The sequence below is a fragment of the Trachypithecus francoisi genome, unplaced genomic scaffold (assembly GCF_009764315.1).
Source record: "Trachypithecus francoisi isolate TF-2019V2 unplaced genomic scaffold, Tfra_2.0 Lachesis_group2, whole genome shotgun sequence".
Classification (NCBI taxonomy): Eukaryota; Metazoa; Chordata; class Mammalia; order Primates; family Cercopithecidae; genus Trachypithecus; species Trachypithecus francoisi.
The window spans coordinates 695,366-713,496 of NW_022681465.1; the positions used below are offsets into that span (position 1 = coordinate 695,366).

General features: G+C 58.8%; 1 protein-coding gene across 2 annotated transcripts in view; it reads right to left on the reverse strand.

The window, feature by feature from the left end:
- SLC9A3 (solute carrier family 9 member A3) overlaps positions 1-14,265 on the reverse strand; it is a 40,542-nt gene extending 26,277 nt beyond the window's left edge. For both annotated transcript variants that reach the window (XM_033178654.1, XM_033178655.1), the window contains exon 1: positions 14,003-14,265. In XM_033178654.1, the coding sequence (XP_033034545.1) occupies positions 14,003-14,213 (211 nt within the window). In that variant the 5' untranslated portion in view covers positions 14,214-14,265. The remainder of the gene's footprint in view (positions 1-14,002) is intronic.
- Positions 14,266-18,131: the final 3,866 nt, after the last annotated feature.

Genomic DNA, 18,131 nt, shown 5'->3' on the forward strand with positions numbered 1-18,131 from the left:
CGGTGGTGCATGCCTGTAATCCCAGCTACTCAGGAGGCTGAGGCATAAGAATCGCTTGAAGCCAAGAGGTGGAGGTTGCAGTGAGCCGAGTGCATGCCACCGCACTGCAGCCTGGGCAACAGAGCTAGATGGAGGGAAGGAGGGAAGGAGGGAAATAAGGAAGGAAGGGAGGAAGGGAGGGAGAGAGGAAGGAAGGGCTTGAGGGCAGAGTAGACTGGACACATGTGGGCTGAATGTGGAACCCTGGAACTCAGGCATGGGCAGAAGATGGAGAACTATGGACAGGCACCGCCACAGCCATTCCCAGAACCAAGCTTGAGTTTCCAGACCCGGTGGCCCGCCAGAGACCTGGCACAGCAGGTGAAGTTAGCTGTACCCCAAAGCACGTCAGGGAGTGAGAGGAGAATGGGGTGCGGGGAGGGGGAGGAGGCCCCCTGCAAAGCAGCAGGAACGAAGAAGGCCTCCGAGTCTCCCATGGACGCCAGAAGAAGCTGGCGCAGGGCCTGATGATTTGGAAGGGAAACCAGTTCCCTCGGCGTGAATCAAGCAAGGCAAAGGCATCTCAGAGGGGCCGTGGGGGCGGCCGGCGTTGCCCTCCTACAGTCAGCGCTCAGCCACACAGCACTCAGCTGGCTTCCCAGGGCCTGAGCAGGGATGGGGGAGGCTTCAGGAGAAGAGGGGCTCCGGCGATGTGCAGGAGAGTGTGTCGGGGAGACAGGTGCTGGGCTGGACAGGGGGAGCTGCTGGAGGCCTGGGGGCATTGGAAGCAGGCGGATCCCCAGGTGCTTGGGCCCCTCGCAGAGCAGCTTGCTGGGAGCAGAGCCACTTGCCGGAAGCTCAGAGAAGGCTGCCAAGAGCAGCGACAGAGACCACTGTTCCCTCCAGGCACAGCCAGATGCTGTGTGGGAAAGCAAACGTGGCCGTACACTGCCACTGAGCTCTAAGGTGTTTGTGTGGGACGGAAGCGCCGGTGGAAAGGCCGGAACCCGCGGGACACACCCCGAGAGCCGGCACCACGCTCGGTCCGGCCTGGAGACAGGGGCCGGCGCAGTCAGGCTGTCTCCAAGCCCAGGGTGGAGACCTCATTGGGCTTTACTGTGGTGACCGCGGGGGAGCAGGGCCCAGGGGACAAGGTGGGCATAGACTGCTGTTTTCTCGAGTGAACCCTAGAACCACTTGATTTTTCATCTGACAAAGCTAACCGAGGAAAAGATGAGGCCCATGGATGCATGAGCTCTCTGCCTGGCAGGCGAACATGCCCAGTGCATTTTCAGGTATTTGCTGAGGGCCCGCTACCCACGGGCTGAACAGACTCAGCCTGAAAGGCCCAGGCAGGCTTCCGTGGGTACCATCTTCTGTGAGTCAATGGGTTCAGCTGCCTGGGGAATCCTACGGGGGGAAGGCAAGGGAAATGGAGGTGAAGGAGCCGTGGGAAAGGCCAGGGCTGCTGGGTGCAGGGGTGGGTGGGAAGACGCGCCAGCAGCACACGCAGCTTTCTCTGGGCACTGCTGTGCTCCGAGACCTCCCATGGCTCACACTGTCTCAAAGCTGTGCCTGGACACCTGCTGTCCCACCAGGTCTTCCCGTGTCTCCCCTGGCCTCAGCCCTTCTTCCTGTCTCTGCAGGTTCCACCCTGCATTCTTGTAACCTCCCATCACGATTCCCTCCAGCCTCATAATAAGGGGTCAGATACCTGCCCATCCACATGTGAGATCCTAAAATATCCAACACGCACCAGCAAAACTGTGAGCCACAAGGAGAGCACTGTGGTCCCATTGGCCTTGCTGGGCAGGGGCAAGAGTGTCTGACTATTCTCGGATGGCAAGGCTGGCATTTAAGTGGACAAAAGACCTAAATGTAAAACACAGAACTATAAAGTTTCTAGAAGAGAGCATGGAAGAAAAGCTACATAACCTTGGGTTTGGTGATGAATTTTTCAATCAACACTAAAAGCATGAGCGATAAAAGAAAAAATTGATAAGTTGGACTTTATTAAAATTAAAAACGTTTTCTCTGCAAAAGAAGACATCTGCAAAACACATATCTCCTGAAGAGTTCATAATTCAAAACACACAGAGGACTCTAAAAACTCAATAGGAAAAATAAACAACCTACTGATAAATGAGCCAAACATCCGGGCCGACCCCTCACCAAAGACAGGCAGATGGCAGATAAGCCCCTGAAATACGCACGGCAGCCTGTGTCATGGTGGAGCTGCAAATTAAAACACACAGAGGCACCATCATGCTCCCGGTAGCGTGGCTGGAACCCAGGACACGGATAGCACCGAAGGCCGGCGAGGATGTGGGGTCACAGGAGTGCGCCCTCAGCACTGCCGGGGGCACAGGGTGGTGCAGCCACTTGGAAGACAGCATGGCAGTTTCCTACAAACCTAAGCAGGCCACGACCACACAACCCAACGGTCAGGCCCACAGGATTGAAATCCTCCGTCCACACAAGAGCCTGCACATGGAGGTTTATAGCAGCTTTATTCATAATCACCAAAAAACCCTGGAAGCAACTGAGATGTCCTTCAGTGGATGGATGGATCCAGACAGTGGAATCTCATTCAGTGCTAAGAAGAAATGAGCTGTCAAGCCATGAACAGATACGGAGGAAACACAGATGCAATGAATAAGTAAAAGATGCCGCTTTGAGAAGGCTGCACGCTATAGATTTCCAACTACATGACATTCTGGAAAAGGCACAACTATGGAGACAGTGGTTGCCACGGGTTAGGGGGAGAGAGGGATGAACAGGCAGAGCACAGCGGATTTTTAGGGCTGTGAAGTGCTCTGGATGAGACTGTAATGCTGGATCCATGTCATTGTACCCGTGTCCAAACCCACAGAAGTGCAACACCAAGAATGAGCCCTAATGTAAACTGTGGACCTCAATTAATAATAATGATCAAGAGTGGCTGCATCATGACAAAGGTATCACACCAATGCCGCCTGTTAACAGCACGGGGGACTGGGGGAGGGAAGGGCTGGGGTGTGGCTAGAGGGAATGTTATACTATCAGCTCAATATTCTGTAAATCCACAACTTTACTAAGAAATTTAAGTCCATTTATTTTCTAAGAAAGGGCGTCCCCGAAGCTGTGGGGGGCACTCCTTTTGGGATGGGCTGGAGAAGGCCAGGCTGAGGGGACGAGGACAGCATTCCAGGCAGAAAGTGTGTGCGGTGAGCAGGCGGAGCCCAGGCCAAGGCGCCCCTGGAGGAAGGGCCAGGCGTGCAGAGGCCCGGTGACCAGTCTCCTCCCGACCCACCTATCAATTCTGACTCCACGGTGCCGACACTACTGTCCGACGTCACCAAGATCAGAGCAAATACCAGTCCCACTTTTCACTGGAAGATAAAAGGGAGAAAGGCGGTCACAGAGGTTCCCACTGCAGCAAAACCCAAGATAGCAGAAACTGAGGCTGGAGAATTGCCTCCTGCAGCGACACTGAGACTTGGGAACCTGGACACCAGGAGGGTGAGGGAGGGGGGTGTGCACCTACTGTGGGCTGCGTGGTGTGGGCTGGGACCACTGAGACCCAGCTGCTGCGACTCCAGCAAACCACAAAACCAGGGATGCTGCTGGAACATGACAGTGGCGCTGGTTACAGCCGGGATGCGGCAGCCCCTTCGGGGTTTTTATTGGCAACATTTACCTCGGGCAGTATCTGGGAGCTCCATTTTGTTGATGCTTTTTGAGGAGGAGAAAGGCTGGGAGGAAGGCTGGTGCATGGCACAGCTGCTGTGCCGGGATGCAGGTGCTAGATGGGCCGTCACACACGGGAGCCCCCAGCCCCTGCTCTAACAGAGCCCAAGTGCCCCCTAAAAGCACGTGGCCCCTCTGAGGATGCGGAGTTGGATGGGAGGAGAGCGCCAGACGCACGAGTGATGCCCAGGGTCTATGCCACCAGGGTGTGTGGGGCAGAGAATGCGTCAGCCCCATGGGCAGTTGGGTGGGTCCTGACCACGGGGTTCCTGAGACACAGTGGATGCTGAGACGGCCACGTCTGACTTCCCAGCACACACATGCCGCCTCCATGCAACAGACGTGCTCCTCAGGGGCCCAGGGACAGCTCTGGTGGGCAGACAGCAGCCCCGGGCCCCCCTCGCCTTCTCCCGCTGTGATGTTGGTACACAGTAAGGAGGAACTAGTTCCTAGTTCCTGGCAGTTCCTTCTCAGAAAGCTTTAACTTCCCACAGCCAGCCCTTGTGTTGCGGATTTAGGCTGAACGCAGCTCTCCCATTTCTCAGCACCTCTGGCAACAGGGCTGCGCCCGAGGGCTCCTCTCCCTCCAAAGACAGCCGGGCCACACACAGCCACTGGAGCTTCTCCTGGGAGCAGCGCTCAACCAACCCCAGCCAGTTCCGCCTGAAGAGACTCCCCCGCTCTGTGCTGGGTGTGGGCGGTGGGCAAAACCCAGAGAAGCAGAGACAATGGCGCCTGGCAAGGCCCCAGCCCCGGCTCAGGAGGGCACCCTGCTTTCTGGGAAGAAGTTACTTCCCTAATCACAGTTGGCTCTAACTAATCCTAAAATTAACCTTCAGATCTTGAGAAAACCAGGATTAAGACAGAAACCTGGAAGTGGCGCTTACATGGGCAAACCCTCCGGGAGGCGTGCTCAGGCAGTCCCGGTTCCGGTTCCCAGACGCTTTACACACACTCCCTCTTCCTCCCTGACCTGCGGTCTCCCAGGCTCTGTGCTGCCAGGGCTGTCAGTCTAGGGGCTCTGTCCCTCGGGGGGCTCTGAGGCCCAGCCTCCGGCCTGAGCACTCCCTCCCCAGCTCCGCAGTCACCCAAGACCAGCAGCCACTGGCTCCACCATTCCTGGGGCCCACCCTGCCCCCCTGAGGCCCATCGGGTCTTGCCTGTCGGGGGCTTTGCTCACTGTGGTCCCTCGGGCAGCCCTGCCAAGTGGGTCCCACAGCCGGTAGGTAGGTGGGGAAGGAGTGCTACGGCCCACGGAGGGCCTGCTGAGGACCGGGTTCTAAGGGGAATCTGTCTTCACTGTCCAGTCAGCCCCGTGTCCTCTGCACCAAACATCTGGGGCTGAATCTGAGGACAGAGCCCCCCGGAGCTGCTGTTCTTCCGCACTTTGTATCACCCCCAAGCTCTTAGAAACAGGTGTTTTCAACTTTCCCATTCAGACTTGCAAGAAATCCTTTCCCAACAAAGAGCTCACACCCTTGGACTTTGGCATGGCAACTCAGCAGGCGATGAACTTGGAAGTTCCCTGATCCAAGGAGGAAGCTGCCGGCGCCCCCGGGCCCAGCTCCTTCCCTCTGCCCTAGCCCTGCACAGTCCAGAAGGGGACCCTGGCTTTGTCCCTGCCCAGGGCTGGCTCCCAGAACCAGATAGGGGGGCCCGGCTGGGATGGCCCAGCACAAAGCCCTCAGGGACGCACTCAAAGGCCGCCCTCCAGGGACCAGGATCTTGGCACGGGTCACCGAGCCTTCCATGAGGAGACATGGGGAGATTTCTCGGCCCCCCACCCCCCACCCCAGAGTCCATGCCATCAACCTCGAGTCTCGGTCACAGCCCTAACCATCGTCCCCAGCACAGCAGCACCAATGGCCAGGCCCACTCCCAGGATGTGCCCCTCCCGTTTCTGGAATTCCCGCTGCCCAGGGCAGCTACTACAGCCCCTCCTGCTCTGCCCGCCCCTCCCTCCTTCCTTTCAGGCCCCTGTGGACAGTGCACACACATGGGAACCCCTTGGGCACCCCGGCTGCTCTCCACCTGGGCACGGCCCCAGGCTCCATCTCAATTCTTCCTAGACTGACAAGAAGAGGCTTTGGAAATGGACTTGACACACAGCCAGCCCCGAGGAAAGGCCGGCAATCGGACAGAGCAGGGAGCCCAGAGCTCAGGCTGGTAAAGGCACTCGCCAACGTGAGGGAACCACCCAGAGCTCACCCCAGCTCTGAACATGGGCATCACATGGCCAGAGTGCAAGGACCACCTTCTGCGTCTCCTCCAGGGGTTCCCCTGCTCCCTAGACACACACACCCCCTGCTGCTCCTCACACACCCACACATTACTGCCTGCCCCTCACACACCCACACACACTCCCCCTGCCACTCACACACCCACACATTACTGCCTGCCCTCACACACCCACACACACTCCCCCTGCCCCTCACACACACACTCCCCCTGCCACTCACACACCCACACATTACTGCCTGCCCTCAAACACCCACACACACTCCCCCTGCCCCTCACACACACACTCCCCCGTCACTCACACACCCACACACTCCCCCTGCCCCTCACACACACAACTTCCCCCTGCCCCTCACACCCATACACACTCCCCCTGCCCCTCACACACACACACACTCCCCCTGCCCCTCACACACACACACACTCCCCCTGCCCCTCACACACACACACACTCCCCCTGCCCCTCACACACACACACACTCCCCCTGCCCCTCACACACACACACACACTCCCCCTGCCCCTCACACACCCATGCACAACCCCTGCCCCTCACACACCACACACACTCCCCCTGCCACTCACACACCCACACCCCGCCCCCCCGGCCCTCACACACACACTCCCCCTGACCCTCACACACCCACACACTCCCCCTGCCACTCACACACCCACACACACTCCCCCTGCCCCTCACACACACACACACTCCCCCTGCCACTCACACACACACAACTTCCCCCTGCCCACACACACACTCCCCCTGCCACTCACACACACACACCCCGCCCCGCCAGCCCTCACACACACACTCCCCCTGACCCTCATCCACACTTTTTGCCTCAGGCACTTGACTCTGGCTATTCCTTCCCTGAACATGCTTCCCCCAACCCACAGGGATGGCACATGACCCACTCCTGGGAAAGCTCTGTGTGGGGCAGATGGTGCTCACCACGCTGAGCCCAGATCTGCCAGAGTACTCTGAGCCAGTGCCGCAATTGCTTGTCAATGATCCCACTTTGCAGGTTAAGTCTGCCACTCCTTGGCAGGCGGCGCCTCTGAAGCCATTGTCATCTGGAAGTAGGTGTGCTGCTCACTGGAGGCGCTGTGGCAATTTAAGGAAATAGTTTAGCCAAGGAGCTGAGACAGCCTCTTCCTGGGCCCAGTGTCAGATGGTTTTGGATGAAGCTTACACATGGTAAGCCAATGTTTATCCCTCCACTCCTTTACTCTCCCATGCGTGCATTCATCCATCCATTTGTCCATCTACTCATTCGTTCATTCCTCCTTCACCCACCTGTGGGTGCATCCATCCATCCACTCATCCATCCATCCACTCATCCATCCATCCATCCATCCATCCATCTATCCTGCCACACATCTACCCATCCATCTGCCCATCCATCCATTTACTCATCTATTCACCCATCCACTCACTCATCCAGCCATCAATCCACTCATTCATCCACCATCCATTCACTCATCCATCCATCCATCCATCCATCAATCCACTCATCCACCCATCCATCCATCAATCCACTCATCCATATATCCATTCATTCACTCATCCATCCATCCTTCAGTCCACTCATCCATCCATCCATTCACTCATCCATCCATCCATTCATTCATCTGTCTATCCATCCACCCATCAATCCACCCATCCACCCATCCATCCATTCACTCATCCATTCATCCAAGCCATCCATCCATTCACTCATCCACCCATCCATCCATTCACTCATCCATTCATCCAAGCCATCCATCCACCCATCCATCCATTCACTCATCCACCCATCCATCCATCAATCCACTCATCCATATATCCATTCATTCACTCATCCATCCATCAGTTCACTCATCCATCCATCCTTCAGTCCACTCATCCATCCATCCATTCACTCATCCATATATCCATTCATTCATCTGTCTATCCATTCATCCATCCATCCACCCATCCATCCACTCACTCATCCATCCATACATCCACCCATCATCCACCCATCCACCCATCCATTCACTCATCCATTCACCCAAACCATCCATCCATCCATTCACCCATCCATCCATTCACTCATCCACCCTTGCATCCATTTACTCATCCATTCATCCATCCATCAATCCACGCATTCACTCATTCAGATAGCCATTCATCCATCCATCCATCCATCCATCCACCCATCCATCCATTCACTCATCCACCCTTGCATCCATTTACTCATCCATTCATCCATCCATCAATCCACGCATTCACTCATTCAGATAGCCATTCATCCATCCATCCATCCATCCACCCATCCATCCATTCACTCATCCACCCTTGCATCCATTTACTCATCCATTCATCCATCCATCAATCCACCCATCCATCCATCTATCTATTCAGTCATCCATCCATCCAGGTGTCCATTCACGTGCTGAGATCTGCAGGGCCCTGCTGGGGACAGGCACTGGGGACACAGGAGGAATAAGACAGACAATCCCCGCCCTTGTGGCACCAACTTGGTTGAGCCAAAAACCTTGGAGGAGGAGGTGCCCTCAGGAACTGGGAGGAGGAAGGCTCTGAGCTCAGGAAAGGAGGGGCAGGAGAGATGCTGAGTATGAAGGGATGAAGCTGGGGTGAGAGCATGACTTGGGGGAGGGTGGAGTCTGGCACCCCAGGACCTGGCACCCTGAGACCTGGTACCCCAAGATCTAGCACCCTGAGAGATGGCACTTCATGACCTGGCACCCTGAGACCTGGCACCAAGACCTGGCACCCTGAGACCTGGTACCCTAACACCTGGTACCCAGAAACCTGGCACCCCAACACCTGGCACCCTGACACCTGGTATCCCGAGACTCTTGTCTCAAGGGTGGATGGGGAGAGCCTTGGCAGCTTCATCGTGCACTGAGACTCCTGCGTGTGGGACTCGGCCCAGACGTTGGGCAGATGATGTGCAGGATGGGAACCCCAACTCTAAGCATGCCCCAGTGCAGCCCCTGACTCCTGGAGAAGCCGGCAGTAGGGGTGGCCACGCTGGGAGAGTTCAGCCATTCCTGCAGTAGACATGAGACTGGTTAGGTGCTGGAGCTTGGGCTCAGACAGGCATCTTAACAAGCCTGTGTGGTCACAGGGAGCGCCACACACGCCCAGAGGCGGGGAGCTCCCGGGGTGGCAGGGAGGGGGTTGGGGGGGCTGGCGGCCAAGAGTGACTCACCATCCCTCTCTCTCTCTGGGCCTCTGGCAGAGCTGCCAGGTACCCACAGGGAGCCCTGGTGGTTCCTTCCCTGCCCCAGATGCTATCAGCACTTCCCAACCTTTGCCCCTTTCCTCAGGATTCTCCTGGGTGACACCTTAGCTCCAAATGCCATGGGTCGTTTTACAGCCTACAGCTGATTCTCCTGTGGGCAGCTCCTGGAAAATGAGACTTCACCCCTTCAGGGCCAGACCCTCCCCTGTGGAGACTCCCGGGAGAGTCCTTGCTTCCAGGCCTCCTGTGAGGGCTCCTGACTCCAAACCCACTGAGTGCACATCTCCTGCCAGGACTGGGATCCACGGGGCCCTCTCACTGGTCCTCTCCTGGGAGGGCTGGGTCCCCTGGGGACTCTGCTGTCCACCCTGGCCTTCTAGGCCGTCCTTGTCCCCAGACCCTCCTTTCCTATGCTTCTTCAAGGAGAATCTAAGGGCAGTTCAGCTGGAGTGGGTAGCAGATATGGCGGGGGGTAGGCGCTGTGCGCATTGAGGGATTCCTGCCTCCAGGACCAGAGCACGTGCAATAAAACCATCCACCCCAGGAGGTGAAGATGACCCCACAGCTGCCCTCACAGCCTGGGCACTGAGTGCCTGGTGGAGGGCTGCATCTTGGAGAAATCCACAGCTTAGGCAGGTGGTCTAGGCAGTATCACACCCCCAGTGGCAGAGGCTCCCTGGGACACCCTGGGTTAGACAGCGGGGGTCCGGGATCGAGTGCCGGGTTAGGGCGACCTCCTGCGCCCCACTCAGACAGCAAGGAGGCACCTGGTGCCTCAGATTTGGGACCCAGAGCAGGGAATCTGGCGCTCAGGGATCTGGGTCTTGAGCCCTGTCCAGTTAAGGAGGAGCTGCTGCAACCCCAAGGCTGAAGCTCCTGCGGAAAAGCATTCCCACACACTCCCACAGGGCGGCTGCACCGCTCAGGGATGGGGAGGCTGCTCTTCCGACCCTGCGCCCCAATGTCCTCCCAACTCTCCTATGGTTGTGCGAGGCACTGCAGACTCCAGATACCCGTCTCGCTCCCACCTGCCCTTCCAGCCAGGGCTCATCAAGATGTGGGGCAGCCTGGGCCTCCCCCCTCAAACCCCCTCAGCAACACGAGCTCCTCTTCCAGAGCCTGTCCCACCCGCCCGCCCCCACCCAGCCCCACTGTCCTGGTTTCCCCGTGGGCCATCACCGCCGCTGCTCAGGTCCTACCCCCTCGAGGCGCCACCTCCCTGAGCCAGCGCTGCCCAGCTCTGGAGTTTGGGTCCCATGAGATGTCGGCTCCCACACCTCCTGTGCGTCCACAACCCAAGGGGTCCCCACGGCCGAACACTTGGGGACAAATAGACGCAGCTGGGCCTAGAATCCACTCCCGGCCCCAGCCCCTCCCCAGTCTCCAACATCTCAAAATTTAACTCCCCCAATTCCCTTTTCGTCGGGTCCCGTTGCTCGTGTGTGGCTCAGAGCTGTGAGGCGAGGTCAGTGCAGGAGAGTCCCCCCAAGGGTTGAGAACAGGATGGAACCAGGAGATCTGGCCCCTGCTGTGTCACTGATGACCCTGTGACATCCCCACCCCTGCTGTCCACCGCCCTGCTGTCCACCGCCCTGCTGTCCAAGGGAAGCTCCCCACTGTCTTCCCAGAATCCCCCAGTGCCATTCTCTGCCCCATGGCCAGTCGTCTGAGAACCCAGATCTGACCACATCCACTCCTCACCACGACACTGGGCGGGGACCAAAGTCCTCCAAGGCCTGCAGCTGAGTTGCTCGGGCCTCCCTTTGCTTCCCCAGGGACCCTCCTTGGGCCTCCCCTCTGGCTTCTGACACCCCCATCTCCCTCTCCTTCCAGGGGCCCATTCCTGGCAGTCCTGACACCTGCTGCTGCCTGAATCCCACCCCAGGGCCCCCACCCAGTGCTGCCAGGTCTGACGGTCTCTGCAAGGTGCAGCCTCAGCCCCCAGAGGAAGCCCAGGAAGGAAGGAAAGCCTGGCCCAGGGTCCCCAACGTGGATGGTGCAGGGTGAGGCGGGGATTCTGGTGGGCACCTCAGGCCTAGGGTGACCCTGGTGTGGGGGGCTACAGGCTGGGGGCCCCCAAGGGGCATAGGAGGAAGGCCCCTCACCCTGCCTGAGGCAGACACTAGTCCCTGCCGCCTCCACTGCTAAAGACTTCCTCATCCTCTCAGTCCAGGAGGTCTGTGCTGTGGACTGGCTCCCTGCCTCCCCCGTCTGCATTTTAAAAAGATGCTGTAACAGGCAGGGGAACCCCCAGTGCACACAAATAGAGGACTTGCGGGGAGCCCCTGCCGGAGCCCAGACACGCAGCCTGAGGCTGGTGGGCCAACAGCAGCACTGGTTCCTTGCCCAGGCACCTGGGCCACCTGCTGAGGCCCCAGCCCCAGCGTTCGCTTGGGGCAGCTCTGGCCCGCTAGCCATCCTCTGTCCCAAGCTGCCTGGAGTAGAAGCCTCCTGGGATCAACATTGCTGTGGGTTTCAGGATCCCGGGACTCTTATTTCCCCAACCAGGTTACAAATGGCTTGAAGAAGGCTGGGGCTGTGAGTTAGAAACACTTAGGACATGTGAGAAATTCAGCAAATGTCTGGAAAAGCAACAGGAATGCAGCTCTTTTCTGTCGGAAGAAACATTTCTGTTTGTGTAACTTGAGACTGAAAGAGTCTGGCCAACTCCTGACCATTTCAAACAGCAAAATGTGCCAAATGTGCCAAGCAGTGTAGTAGGTTCGGACCCTGGTCTGGGGGCTGTGGGCATGTGAAGGAGGCTAGGGGAAGTGGGAGAAGTCCCGCTGTGGTGCAGGCTCAGGCCCCAGCGTCTGTGAAGGCCTGGATGTGAGGGTCCTCTGGGAACATAGGTCGTGCCCCTGAGGCTGGCTGCACAAGGAGGACGGTCTGGGCCAGCGGAATCTGAGAAGTCCAGAGTTCACAGGGGAGGGGTTGGGGGAGGAAGCCTACGGGGAGGGCTGGGGGCTGCGTTCAAGAGGTGTGGCTGGCAGAGAGGGATGGAGGGTGGGACAGCCTGGGGGCCAATCAGGGCAGACCCAGGGCAGACCTCAGCTGTCACTGCCGGGGCTGCAGAGTGGACAGTGGGTTGAGGGGATGACAGCAAGTGTAGAGGGCAGGTCTGGAGAGGTCTGCGCCGGTGGGATGCTTCGATGAGCTCTCACAGCTGCGCAGGGCAAGGCTCTTGCCTTCCAGGTGGGGCCAACAATCCCGGACAAAGACAGCTGCTCGGTGCTATCAGGGTGGGCCTTTGTAAAGGGCCAGCTCCCCAGGAGATGCATTCTGGGACCGCCCTGCCCCGGGGACTTGCTGCTGGAGCCAGCAGCCTCCTCGCCCTCGAGGACATCTTTCCAGAACCAGTCCAAGTGTCTGGGAGACCTGAAGGCTTTTCCTGGTGAATAACAAACTCTGAGGCCAGGCAGAGCTCCGGTCAGTGTGCCCTCCCTGCGGGCTCCCAGATGGGGCTGGCTGGTGCCTGGTGGCTGTCTTTGGACCTTCAGATGCTAGATTCTGACTCTGTACACGGGGCTGAACTGGGAGAGGCCCCAGCTTGTACAGAAATTACATATTCAGGACCGGGCGCGGTGGCTCACGCCTGTCATCCCAGCACTTTGGGAGGCCGAGGCGGGTGGGTCATCGCAAGCCCCCAGTGGAAAGCACCGCAAGGCCAGCGTGAGCCGGGAGAGCAGGCAGCCCAGTCCGGGAGCTGAAAGACACCTGGGTGAGGAGGAGGCTGCAGAGAAGGGAGGAGGCTGCAGAGAAGGGAGGGGCGGGAGGGCTCAGAAGAGCACTTAGGAGACAGAAAGCAACACTCAAGGGGCCTGAAGGGGAGGGAGACCCTGGCATAAATAGGGCAGGCGGCAGGCGCCACTGAAGGAAAAGGCACCTTCTCCAATCAAGCCTGCTGGGCGTACCAGGTTCCACCAAGGCCAAGGTTCTCTCGACTGTTCTCCCTCAAGCCTGTCCGTCCCCTGTCCTGCGTGGGCGCCCCTCCTCGGCCCCAGCATCCAAACCGCGGCCCCCTCCCCACCCCGCCCCAGTCCAAAGCCGCCCTGGAAACCTGCAGCGGCGCCTGCTGCTCTGATCTTACTTCTCCTGGCCCCACTCGGGTCCCCTAATCCCCTCTCTACACAAGTGACCACCTCTCTGCCACCCCTGGAGAGACCCTCCCCTGTGGGCCAACACAGGAAACTCTGATCCCCACGAACTCCTCAGGAGGCTGACCTTCCTGTCACCTTGCCAGGAGCTACCTGCTGTGGCCACATTACTGGTTCATTGGCGCAAGTTAAGGAGAAGAGAAATCTGACCGACCGGGATTTTCCAAAAAAAAAAAAAAAAAAAAGGAGGCCCGCCAATGGGAACGCTGCGCCGGTAGGGAGGATTCTGCTGGCTTTCCTGCGGGTAGCACCGCTTTTCCTTTCTGCCCTTGTAACGCACGAAAAAGCGCCATCACTCCAAAGACGTTTCTCTAAAAAGACTGAGTACCCCGAAGGAAACCCGGCCCCAGGGACTCCCTGGGCGCGAGCAGCCTACAGTCCGCGGGGCTCGGAGCGGAGGCCGGACGGAGACCCCACAGGGACCCGGGAGCCAGGGGCTCCGAGGCTGTGCCCCCGCCGGGTAGGGGAGACCCTCAGGACCCGCAGGCGCGGCTGAGCGCGGCCAGAGTCGCTCCCGAGTCTCGCTCTGCTGGACCCGAGAGCCGGACTCTCCCGAGCCGCGGCCGCCCGGCTCCGACCTGATGGGCGCGGCCACAACGAAGCCCCCAGACCCGGCAGAGGCGGCCGCAGACCCCGTGGGCAGATCCGGAGACCCCGGGGCCACTTACCGATCTTGGCCACGCTGGCCACGAGGATCCAGAGCGCGATGACGTAGGGATCCTGCACGTGGGCCCACTCGAAGGTGACCACCTGGAAGCCCCCGCTCTCGCCGTGCGCGTCGCCGGGCTCCACCTCCACGCCCCCGGCCCGCGCCAGCCCGCCCAGCGCCAGCGCCAGCGCCAGCCCCCGGCCGGGAGCCCTGGACCCGAGTCCCCACATCGCCGCCTGCTTAGCGCGGGGCTGGGACCCGGCGAGGACGCGGCGCGCTCCGGTGCCGGTGCCTGTGACAGTCCGATCCCCGTCCGCCGGGGTGGCCTTTAATCCCGCGGCCCCCTCCCGCCCCGGGGCGGAGCCTGCCCGCCCCCGCCGCGCACTCGCGAGCGCAGACACCGCCGCAGCTCCCGGCACGCCCGCCCCGCCCGCGCACGCCCACCCGGCGCTCCGCAGTCCCCACCCTGCCCCGGAGCCCGCGGCCTGGAGGTCCGGGAGGTCGCGGCAAGAGCGAGCCCAGGACTGCGCGACCGCCTCCCTGGGGCTGGGGGCGAGGGGAGCACAGCGCGGGGCGGCGGGACAGGCGGTTCCCCGCGCCTCTCGGCGTCCGCGCAGCTCCTGGGGTGCCCGGGCAGCTGCGGGTGCGCTCGCCCCAATCCGTCAAAAACGCAGGGCCTGGGGCTGCGCAGACCTCACAGGGCGGCCGATGGGTGCACAGGGGACCCCGGGCCGCACGTCTCGCTGTGTCTTCAGCAGGAACCTGCATTCCGCAGCCAGACCGGCCACTTACCAGAAACCGGGGACGCCCAGACCTGGCGTGGTGCGCTGGGAAGTCTCTCTGCCCGCCCCCCTCGTCGGCCACATCCCCCACCCCAGGCTCTGAGATGGGAGCCCAGGGGCCCTGTGGCCTCCACGCCCCGGCCCCTGCCTTCTGACCTCCACCCAAAATACTCCCATACCCCCAGGGCTTCACACTGATGCGGGGCCTCTGCCCACAGCCCTCTCTGGCAGCACTGGCTCCCTTAAGCATCTCAGGCTCCACTATGCAAACCACACCCCTGTTTTCCTCCAAGCCCACCCTGCAGCCTTCCAGCCCCAAACCTGGGAGGCATGCGGACTTCTTTCGCTCACCAGGGGTTTCCAAGCTCTTAGTATGTATGTGCCCCAAAATTCGCACAAAACCAGCAACTTCTCGGGGCCTGCCTGCAGCCACCTGCAAAGCCTCCTGCTGGGCCCTTTGCCTGCCCCTTCAGTCCCTGCTATTGGGACCCTCCCTCTCAGAGGAAAGGCTCAACTTCCCCCAGGAGCTCTGACCCCCGCCACTGCCTAACACCCACCCCCATGCACGCCACAGCCCACACCAGCAATCGGCGCCTCTGGAGGCCTTTGCACACCCTGCTCCCTCTGCTCGGACAGCTCTTGCCTGCTCCCTTCCTCGACTCCCCAGGGGCTTGGCTCCAATGCCACCTTCTTGTTCCACCCCTCACCCACTCAGCTCACAACTGTGGCTGCTGAGCTCCCGCCTCCCCTGCTTACTCCGCCGGGGTCAGCTCACCTCTCAGCCCTGGGAGCTGCTGGCTTTGACCTTGAGCTGTCTGCCCTCACCCTGGGAATGTCTGCTCCATGAGCAAGGGGCTCACGCATGCATCCACTGAGCTTAGAAGAGAGCTGGGCACACAATAGCACTCGCAAGATAGTGGTTGAGTGGATGGATGATAGGTGGACGGAGGGCAGGTGGGCGGTAGCTGGGTGCGGATGGAGGATGTAAAGGGGTGGCCTGCCCCTCCACACCTGTGGGTGCTTCTCGTTAGGTGGGACGAGAGACTTGAGAAAAGAAATAATACAGAGACCAGGTATAGAGAAAGGAAAGTGGGGCCCAGGGGACCGGCGCTCAGCTTACAGAGACCCACACCGGCACCGGCCTCTGAGTTCCCTTAGTATTTATTGAGAATTATCTTTACCATCAAAAAGATAAGGGAGTGGCTGGACAATAGGATCATTGTAGGGAGGAAATCAGCATTAAGACATATGAACAAAAATCCTTGTAACAAGTTTAAAGGAAAATGCTGTGCCTTGAGATGCATGTGCAAACATCTCCATAAACCTTTTAGCAGTATTGCTCCAGCAAGTCCCACCTTATTCCTAAAGGCAGTTTTCTCCTCAGTAAACAAGGCACACAATGGGTATTACCCGGAGATGTTCCATTGCCCAGGGAGGGGCAGGATTTTTAACCATCAAACTTCCTTCAGGTACTTGTTTAACAAAGACACATCCTGCACAGCCCAATATCCTTTTAACCTTAAGTCACCACAGCGCACTCTCTTGCAAGGACAAGGTTGGGGGTAGGGTCACAGATTAACAGCATCTCAAATACAGAACCAAATGGAGTCTCTTATGTCTACTTCTTTCTATATAGACACAGTAACAGGCTGATCTCTCGTTCTTTTCCCCACAGGATGGATGTGTCTTCTGATGTCTGAGTGTCTGTGGGGGCTGCGGGGGCTTGAGGAGGACAGTGCTGAGTTGGATGACTTTATCCCGCAAGGGCCCCAGTTTCATGCTGATGGAAGTGGCCTGTGTAGCACAGGGAAGTTGCCTTCAGATGGTGCTCACCTGGTGACTCGGCCGCTGAGTGGCATGGAGGGAGGGTAGTCCTGGGCTGGGCCGCCGTAGGGTCTGGACAAGGTGGTGGGGGAGTGGAAGTGTGTGACTGGCCACTTGGATGGTCCTATGAGGTGGGTGCACTGGAGTCATTCTTGGCCTGTGTCCTTGCCCCACCTGCCTCTGTCCCCCACTCCACTACCAGCCTCTTGTCCCAGAGAAAAAGCCAGCAGGACAAGAACAGGATTCCCTCCAGTCATGGTTCCTGGGTGGAGCCTTTAGGAAAGACATCCTCTCTGAAGATGTTGCCCTTGCATTCCACAGGAAGGCCAAACTCCCATCGGACCAGTGTGTGCCATGATGCCCGCTGGCCCTCTGGCCACCCCACCCCCCAACCAGCCTGTCCTAAGAGCCAACAACCTTTCTCCACAAAACTGTTCAAAGGGCAGAACAGCAGTCACTGCCTGGACGTACAAATCCAGAACGGACACCAGTGCCAGGCGCTGGCCATCAGGTAGTGTGCTGCCCATACCACCACAGCCCCTCACAGCAGGAAGGGCTGCCTGATGGAGAATAGAGAGACAATGAGCCCCTGAAGTGGCGTGGCCAGAGCAGGGCACACCCCACTGCCCACAAGTCCCTGCACAGGTGAGAAGTGTGACTTTTTTGGCAGCATCTCAATCTGTGAGCATTTGGAGGAAGAAATGCATCTGCATTCCAAGGTTGCTGGAGGGCTCTGGGCAGACGGGCGCTGCCCCAGCCTGCAATGGGCATGGCCTCATGCAGAAGCCAGTCTAGGGGATTATGCAGGGTGTGCACATCCACTCCTCTACCTGCGGACTGGGGCCACGAACCCCTCCAACTGGGTCGTGGTTTTAGACAGGGCTGTGGCACCCCACCACTGCAGGGCCACCATCCATATCAGGTGGACTGTATGAACCATGCCCCTTGGAATTGCACAGTGTACAACCTGCACATCCTCATGGCCAAACAGACCCAGAGACTTGTGTGTGCGTGTGAGGGGGGCCTTGGGAAGTGTCCTAAGGACATTCCTGTCCTGTGGGTGGTGATGATCTGGTAACTGCCCTACCACCTCCTGCCTCAGGCAGGCACGCACAGCATTCTGGATCCTTCCACCGTGGCCTGGACCCCTTGTGGTCCCAGGACCCTGTGCAGGTGTGGGCATATGGGAAAGGGCTGTGGCTGTAAAACGTATTAAAAAATGTGGAAATAATGCAAAAGCCAGTCTGAAAATAACTGTAATCTTATACCTAGCTGCCACAGCATCTGAGCTTCAGGATTAAGAAAATAAAACTGAATACACCTAGTCTGTCACATTAATTTCCTGCCATGAATTTTACCGTATGGCTTGTGAAAGTGTCTTATGGATGAAGAGGCGCATCCATTCATGCTGTCGTTAACAATACTCAAGAGAAGAAAGTTAGGTTTTTTAAGTAACTTCCAATGCCTGAAGCCAGGCAGGAGACAGGCATCACCGCCCACTCCAAGTTTATTTTTCTACCCAAACTTGTCAGGTGCCAAGTC